The sequence below is a fragment of the Beta vulgaris genome, chromosome 5 (genome assembly GCF_026745355.1).
Source record: "Beta vulgaris subsp. vulgaris cultivar EL10 chromosome 5, EL10.2, whole genome shotgun sequence".
In the NCBI taxonomy this organism is placed as follows: domain Eukaryota; kingdom Viridiplantae; phylum Streptophyta; class Magnoliopsida; order Caryophyllales; family Amaranthaceae; genus Beta; species Beta vulgaris.
Genome location: NC_079206.1, coordinates 4,040,383 through 4,049,199, shown reverse-complemented (window position 1 = coordinate 4,049,199; position 8,817 = coordinate 4,040,383). Strand labels below are relative to the sequence as shown.

Here is an 8,817-nt window from a genome sequence, read left to right as displayed (position 1 = left end):
TTGCATAATTTCCAATGTAATCCGATCGTTTTTTTCTTAAAATAACTTCCACCATTTTTTGTTGTTTTGCATAGTTTCTAATGTATAGTTAAAGATATTGTGGTATTGAGAATTTTTATCATACATCCAAAGCTTTTTTTACTCATTACTCATTTGAAACTCCAAATGAGCATAATCACATAATAGGTAGAGCTCCAAATGAGTAAATTATAGCATTTGTTCTTTGTATGTTAGATTAATGACCAAAAAATCGTCAAAGTTAAGATATAAATAGTGCAAAAGGAAAGTTGCGTTATTTAAAACAAGCAAACAACAAGTATTTGTATGTGCGGTTGGCCGTACGATTAACAACCATGTGGCTACACATATCAAGACACAAGTAACCCCTGAAATTTATATAACCTATAATAATTGTAAGTAACCTTCCATATACAAATAACTAATCTCAACAGTGGATAAAAAATAACTCCAATTATATTAGAAGTAACCCTAACAATTATAAATAGCCCCTACTATAAGTGCCAAACTCACAACTTCCAACACGAACATTTACAACTTATTCAATTATTCAAAGTATCCTAAGTAGTATACTTTAAAGAAATACATGTTATAATTAATAATAATACATGACAATCTCAACTTATGGAAACCTCTGATGATTGCAAAAGATATTGGCCTCTCTCACCTTTTCTATGCAGATGATGTTTTCCTTTTTGGGAGAGCGTCATGGGCTAACATGGATGTAATGTTAGAAGTTCTTAGGGATTTTGGGAAACTTTCAGGTCTATTCCTTAACAACTTGAAATCTACCATCATTGTTCCAAGGAAAATGGACCATAATGTCAGACTTTCCATTTCAAGTCACTGTAACCTTCGTGTTTCTTCAGACTTCGGGAGCTATCTGGGTATTAAAATTTCACCTAATAAGCTTAAAAAAACTGATTATCAAGGGCTTTTAGATAAGACAAAAGATAGAATCCGAGGATGGCAGGCAAAACTTTTAAATATGGCAGGAAGATGTACTCTTATCAAATCGGTCCTTAATACATACCCTCTTTATGCTATGCAAACAAACATTATCCCTATGAGTGTGCTTGATGAGTTGCAAAAAAATACTAAACGTTTCTTGTGGAATAAGGTAGGTCAACGGCACTATATTTCTAGAACCTCGTGGAGTCAAGTCTGTTATCCCATGTTGGCGGGGGTCTTGGAATCAGGGACTTAAAGAGATGGAATATTTGCTTCATGGCCAAACTAGGATGGAAATTCCTCACGCAACCTAATAAACTTTGGGTTCAAATTTTGAAAGCTAAATATTGTAAAAACTCGAACCTGCTTGATGCCATGCCTAATCAATCTCAGTCTACTATTTGGAGGGACATTTTGAAAGGTAAAGAACTTTTGAATAAGGGCCTAGTTTATAATGTTGGGAATGGGGAAGACATTTCTTTATGGTATCACCACTGGTTGGGAATGAACCCCTTTATAAACATCCAGACATTAACATACCTGATTCTAAGGCTCATTGGAGAGTTGCTCGAATTATTCGTAATGGGGCTTGGTACTTGGACTCCATTATTTCTTTGCTCCCTCATGACATTGCTCTTTCCATAAAAGCTATTCCCCTCCCCAAACTGGTCGAGATTAAGGATGGACTAAGATGGATCTTCTCTAAGGATGGTCACTTCGATATTAAATCTGCTTATCATTGTACTAACCATAGAGTGCATTCCAATTGGTCCATTCCGAATCTTTGCTCCAAACTTTGGAAAATTAATACCCCTTTTAAATACAAGATGCTGTTGTGGAACGTTGTTCATGGAATTCTCTCCACTGCCGAAAATTTACAAGTAAAAATCCACCATTTTAATCCCCAATGCCAATGCTGTTTTAATGGTCAAATTGAATCTCATATTCATCTTTTCAGAAAATGTTTTCATGCTAGCATCCTCTGGAAACGCATTTTTCAATTTTTTAACTTAGCCAAACAAGTGGATGTAGCAAGCTTTTTCAATAGCAACTGGAATGATTGGATCATGCTTAATTTTTCACAACCGAAAGGTTGGCTTGAGATCTTTGTTATTGCTATATGGCATATTTGGAAGAACAGGAACAAAGCGGTCTTTGATGGAGCAATGTTAAGATCTTCTACCCAATATAACCATTTTCTTATTGATCATTTGCATAACAATGATGCCTTCCTTAAACAGAACATTACAAAGCCAAGGGTAAGTCAAGCTATTGTTTGGAGGCCTCCAGTTCATGGATACTTGAAGTTAAACACGGGTGGCGCTTGGAAGACAAATAACAAGGCAAGTGGGGGTGGCGTGATAAGAAGAACAGATGGATCCTGGTTCATGGGATTCTCAATCAAGTTTGATGCTATTAATCCTGCAGCAGCTGAGTTAGCAACGATTAGAGAGGGTTTGACCATGGCTAAGGATCACAACATCAGTAGGTTAGAGGTGGAAACTGATGCTCAAGCATTGAAGATTATGATGGATAGAGCAGAGAAGGTCCCTCACCACCAGCTCAGTGCGATTATTTGTGACATAGTCAAGCTGATAAAAACTAACTGGGTTGTTGTTTTTCTTCATGCAAAGAGGGATGCTAACATAGTAGCCCATAAGTTAGCCAGGTTTGGGATGGAAATGGAGATGGATAAAGTCACTCACACTGCTCCACCGCAATGCGTTTTACAGGAGTATATGCAGGAGTTGGTAAACCCAATGGTTTAGCCTCAAGCAGCTTCCACTTTTGTTGTTCCCTAAACTCTTATCATTTGGTTAATTTTGGTTATCTACTTTCCAGTTTAGGTCTAGGTTTTGTTGCAATGTTGTTTTGTAAGATGACGTTTTATTAATATATATAATCGCTAGTTTGTGTTAAAAAAATAATACATGACAATCTAAAGATCCCAGATCTTAGAGAGGATCCATCTATCTATTCATAATTAGTTGTTGGATCTGGATGATTCCCTAGATAATTTCATAAAGATGTATAATTTGTGGTGAACATTTTGTTACAATTCAAGTCATAACTTAGTAATCATTACATCACAAAATAATAGGTCACTAGTTTGAGATCTCTTATGCAATTTTTTTGATCTTTCCTTTTAAGGAAATATCACGTTGGAGACAAAGCAGGTACATGACTGTGTAATTAAGGTAAGATGACATATGGCAACATGCAATACTTCCCCACATCCACGTGTTTTGATCATATATGTACATATAGATTCCATTTGGTGGATGTATATGAGGTCAAAACTGTAATTTGTACAAAAAAAATTGGGATATCGCCTAAGCTCCAAAACTAGCTCAAACATGAAGAAAGTTAAGACACCCTCCTCTCGAGGGAGAAAACTAACTCCAATCTAATAAGGCAATAAACCTCTACAAACAGGATATGAGAAAAAAAAAAGGAAACAAATGAATCCCCCATGCTTCTTAAAATTCGAACATTCTTAAAATTTCCTACTCAAATTGGTCTCCTCCATACAAAAATACAACTAAAATACACAAACAATCAGCAAAAAATTAACAAGATTCTTATAGAGTTGCAAATCTCTTGTAGAAGTCAAGTCGCAATAAACTTCATGCCTATTGATTATTGAAAGATAATTTATCTCATAATGCACCCGAAACCGAAAAAGAAAAAGGAAAAGAAGATTTCTCCATGATTGTTAAGGTAAAGTTTATAGTAAAACAAAAATTCACTGGTCCTACATTTTCTTGTCTGAGTTGTCATGGCCTCATGGGTCTTTGTCTATCATAAAAAGCAGCACAGTTCACAATTCAACAAAGGGAACTGAGAATAGGAAAAAGAACTCTCATACATACATACATACTTCACACATTTCAAATTACTAGCTACACTTTAAATTCCACTATTAATCTATGTCGTTTGATTCATCTCAATAAATATTTTCATAAAATCAATTTTTTATACTTTACTCTAATACACAATTAAAAATATTAATAGTCAAAATAGTACATCCACAAGCGTGGAATTCAAAATGTAACAAGTAAAAAAAACAGAGGAAGTACATACATACATAACATATTGTCTGCCTACCTACCTTTAGAAGACACTAATATGAGTTTGAAATCATATGAAGCTTATCTTCAAACTTAGTTTAAAACCATATAAAGGGTTAAAAAAAAGGTGATATGGGTCACATTAGTAAGTTATATATGCAAATATAGAATTAAGCTGATGCCAATACCATGCCCAAACCTGCAAATATATTCACAAGAACTGGAATATATATATAACAGAGAGAACTTAGGTTATAAATATTACCGGGCCTTCTAATCTACACACCAGATTTGAGATTACAAGGTTAGAATCCGAGTGGAGGGCGAGGCGAGTTCTAGCCAGCTGAGGTAAAATGAACCCTCTTCCAAAACCATGTCTTAGTTAGAGTTCCCATCTAAAAAGTTAGGCTACGATTTATGTATATATATATAATATAATTACATAGAGCTTCTTCTCTGATCAACAACACCTGAATTATCTTCATTTTTTTTTCACTCCCTACTTCTGTTGCCACTCCTCAGTGTCTTGGCAGCACGAATGAATTCCGCAATCACTTGTACTTCGTCAACTTGCTGAAATGTCAAGATGAATCAAAATATTAGTAATTGTAATGATCTCTGCCCGCTTTTGAGTGTCATATAAAGAGAGATTCGCAAAGAGAAACTGTACATGTGAAGCAAAGTGGCGCTGCACAATGTTAACCATCTGCTCTCTTGAGCTAGAATTCATGCTCCCCTGTATAGTATACTTTTTTGGTTAACATAACTTAGTACAAGAAGATTTAGGCAACAATATACTGTGGAATTAAAGAGATCGACAAGGGAGTATATTATACTGACCAGATGAAATCGGCTCAAATACCTCCATAGTGAGTCACTGCCAAGCTTAGCAAAGTTCAGCCTCTGACATAGTCAAGCATAGGAAAACTTTAGGACCACAACTGATCAGATACTTCATGAGTAAAGATACAAATATACAATAATATTATGTCCTGAAAACTTGTGACCAAAAATTAGGACCACATAACAACAATATTTTTGAGATGTTCAAAACAAAATAGGAAAAGATACATATTAGTAGTTTCTATGTAGGGCCGGGAACGTTATGTTTCCTTAACAAGAAGCAAAAATGGCTATCCAGTGATTAACATTGTTATAACCCGAGCAAAGACGACTGTGCTTTTAAAAGAACATGGTTTAGGATGAGGCATATATAATAAGATCTGAATCCCCATCTGATGTATATATCATTCCTACAGTAAGATAAGTTTCAACCACTAACAAAAGCAATCATATACCTACTTGCCTAAAGGCAAACATTTTCATCTCCATATCCTGCTTCCAGCCACTAAAGTTGGAATTAAAAATTGAAATCCAATTGACAGAATTATAAGCATGTAAATAGACAACAGTCAACAGGATAAAGATATCATAATGGGTAATATCTTAATCATACCCAAAACAGTATCGTATTTAGTCAAGCTCGGTTATGAGTATTGCCCAAAGATATTTTTTATTATATTTAGGTAAATTTTGCATATTTTGGCCAAAAATTCCCATATCCTTTTAAATGGATCTAACCATCAGATTAAATAAATTAAGAGAGGACCAAGATGCATCTCAAATCAATTATCAACCCTTATTTTCTCCCTTGAAGATAATGTATATGCCATTTCTTCTATAATACAAGACCCGCAAGGGCTAAAATGCTTACACAGTGAGAGGTATGAATGTTGGAGTGCAGTTCCTTCAAGCAATTCCGATGATTTGACTTTGCTGAAGCAGATGGAGGAGCCCATGGTCTAGTATGGCGCACTCTTGGCTTGCTCACTTTGTGAAACTCCATGCTATTCCCTGCAACATTTGTACAGCAATACAGATATGAGACAAACTCACTTTAGTGTTTATGTCATGTGTCACAATATTAAGAATGAATCTGAGCTATTGGTGAAGCTTACCAAATTCATGGTCCTTCTCACCAAGATCAGAGCTGCAGCTAGAGTGATCAAGCTCATCATCTTCCTCGTGTCCCGTAGGTGGTTCTAGCACACTCAGTGCATTCCGTTGTAGCTTAACCTCAATCCCATTCTTCAAAACCTTCAACATATCACTATATTAGGACATGGTTTTCAATATATAAAACAACAAAACCAACCATATCACTTGAGGTTGAGTACCCAGGACAAGAAGGCAGAAAGTGAAAAGAAGCCATATAATTCCTTCATACACCAAATAATTATATAAAATGGAGGCACATTCAATACTCAAATACTTACTATATTAGAAGAATATTACATACAGTTGACAACAGCACTTTTTGTGTCTTTTCATTGCGTTATATTTGCTTTTCTTTTTGCGAAAAATTAGTACGCCTAATGACCCTAAAGTCTTCCCACTACTAAAATCATGTCATGCCAGAAAATTGATAGGTAAATGCCAAAAGAAAAAGTACTCTAATTAAACAAACATTAGCAATAGTATTCATGCTTCACTAGTAGAATGATGATTGCTTAACAGCTTTTCACCATTTCCTCCGAGAAACTTAAGACATTCGATCCGATTAAGCTCACAAAATTTCATCATAGAAAATAAAACATGAAGCCAGTTCTTTACATTACCCCGTACAAAATCATACAGAGATTAAGTTTCAACTATCCAACATCCCTCTGAAGATTACATATATAATTGAATTCATAAACAATAAGAGATAAAGCTACACAAGAAGACAAACAATTACAACTAATCTGAATCTTAACCAAGACAAAAGATGATATACTACTACAATATACTTGTAGCAATAATTATTTACACTAATGTCAACATTACCACAAAGTTGGATAAGACAATGGGAATAACCTACTGATATTAACTAACCAGAGTAAAAAAGAAAATATACTTTAGTTCAAAAACAATAATAAAATCATAGCAACAAGGAAGATAATAAATTTGTGTCTTCTGACAATGTGAATCTTAACCAACAAAAAAGATGAATAAATAAACTATATACTATCTCAGTTTCCTTTTAACCTACAGTGTTTGACAATAACACTTGACAACACACAAATACATCCATTGATAGATATCTTTACCTATCAATAAGTAAAAATTATAAGTTGATATCATCAAAATATATATTGACATAAATCTAACAAGATCCAATAGTAACTATATTCTTCTTTAAGCGTAAATCACACAATAATAGTAAAACGGTGAAATATATGAATAGTGTCAAAATACAAAGTGCGTAGATTAAAAAGAAACGGAGCTAAGTAAGCAATGAATCCGAATTCGCACACACTAATGCATGATGAACACATACAATGACAATGTAGAAAGGAAAGTGGAAGAGTGAGTAGAGGAAAATACCAGCCAATGCCAACCACCAAGACCAACAGCCTTCTTAACAACACCTTGCAATCCCACTAAAACGGATTTAGTTCTATTATTTCCAGTCACAATAACTTTTGTATGCCTTGGTAAAACTGAAAGTTCTTCATCACCACTTTCTTCTCTAAATGGTGACATCACCCGAGATGCACATAACTCTGATTCAATCATTTCCACTTTTTTTTTCTTGTTTTTCTAATAGAAATTTACCCAATATACTTATTTTCTTGTCAACGAATTTAACTAAAACCCAAATCAACCAAGAATCTAAATCAAATATCCTTCTACTTTTAGCCTAAATATTTACCAATTGATCTTTCAAACCCAATACAGAGTTAGATCCTATTTTCCTCAAAATCACTCAAAATCATCAAATTTACTTCCAAATTGAGATTACCCTAATCACAATCCATAACCTTTTTTAACCTCTAAATCTTCAAAGTTAATCCCAGATCAAACTTTTTGTAATTCAACACAATTAGCATGTAGAGAACCCAGATTCTGAAATTTTCTGAAACCCAATAATAATCCCTGAAAATAAAAAAGAAGGGGAAAACAGAATTATTAGATTAATTTCATCAATCAGATATACTACATTATTGAAAATAAAATTAAAAATAAGCATAATTATAGTCTGACCTGGATTCATAAAATACTGAAGCTCAACTTCTGACAGTGAATTATTACAAGGAACTATTCATTTCCAATGAGAGAGAATCACATTTACATTCACATGAAAATAAATGAGCTTCATCATCTTCCTTAAAAACAACTGCATGCACCCAAAATCGCCAATATTAAGCACACACCATAAAAAAAAAAACTTGAAATTCAAGCCATTAATCAAGATTAACAAGAGTAATTAATCAAAAGCACAAAAAACAAGGAGATAATTACAATTTACACACACCAAATTCCAATAAGATTACTTTAAAAAGCTTTAAAAAGAAATGATTTTGAGAAACACCCATATCGTGATTTTCAAAAAGCAACTAACCCAAGTTGCTACAAATTCAAATGATAAAACAAAACTAAACCCAGAATTCAGAATTCAGAATTCTTGAAATATTCAAAACTCAAAGATTATATTATTATAATACCTTGAAAAACGAAGGAAGTAAAATGTGGAATGATAAAATGAAAATAAAAATGTAACGGATCTATATTTTAATGAGAAGTTTAAGGAAGGAGAGAAGTTACTGAAAATGAAGTAGTAGAAGAAATGATAATGAGTGAGTGAGTAAGTAAGTGAGTAAGTGAGAGAGGAGAGAGAAAGAGAAGAGAGAAGCACGCACTAAATGCTTACCAACTGCCATGGGGAAACGACCTGCTGCAATTATCGTACGGTTTTTATTTTCTCTTTATAACCGGCTCCACCGGTTTTAACCGG

At 33.9% G+C, this 8,817-nt stretch overlaps 1 protein-coding gene across 3 annotated transcripts; it reads right to left on the bottom strand.

The window, feature by feature from the left end:
• Positions 1–4,250: 4,250 nt before the first annotated feature.
• LOC104892271 (hypothetical protein) lies at positions 4,251–8,752 on the bottom strand. 3 transcript variants are annotated; one of them, XM_019249429.2, is made up of 8 exons: positions 8,734–8,752; positions 8,067–8,199; positions 7,407–7,958; positions 5,999–6,137; positions 5,755–5,894; positions 4,881–4,943; positions 4,711–4,776; positions 4,251–4,613 (listed from the first exon to the last, which is right to left on the bottom strand). In XM_019249429.2, the coding sequence occupies exons 3-8, from the start codon at positions 7,596–7,598 to the stop codon at positions 4,533–4,535; spliced, it is 681 nt and encodes a 226-aa protein (XP_019104974.1). In that variant the 5' UTR covers positions 7,599–7,958; positions 8,067–8,199; positions 8,734–8,752; the 3' UTR covers positions 4,251–4,532. The 3 variants fall into 3 exon arrangements, with proteins under 3 accessions (XP_019104974.1, XP_010676455.1, XP_048501124.1); XM_010678153.4 differs by lacking the exon at positions 8,734–8,752 and adding an exon at positions 8,528–8,712; XM_048645167.2 differs by lacking the exons at positions 7,407–7,958; positions 8,067–8,199; positions 8,734–8,752 and adding an exon at positions 6,218–7,360.
• Between the last annotated feature and the right edge of the window lie 65 nt (positions 8,753–8,817).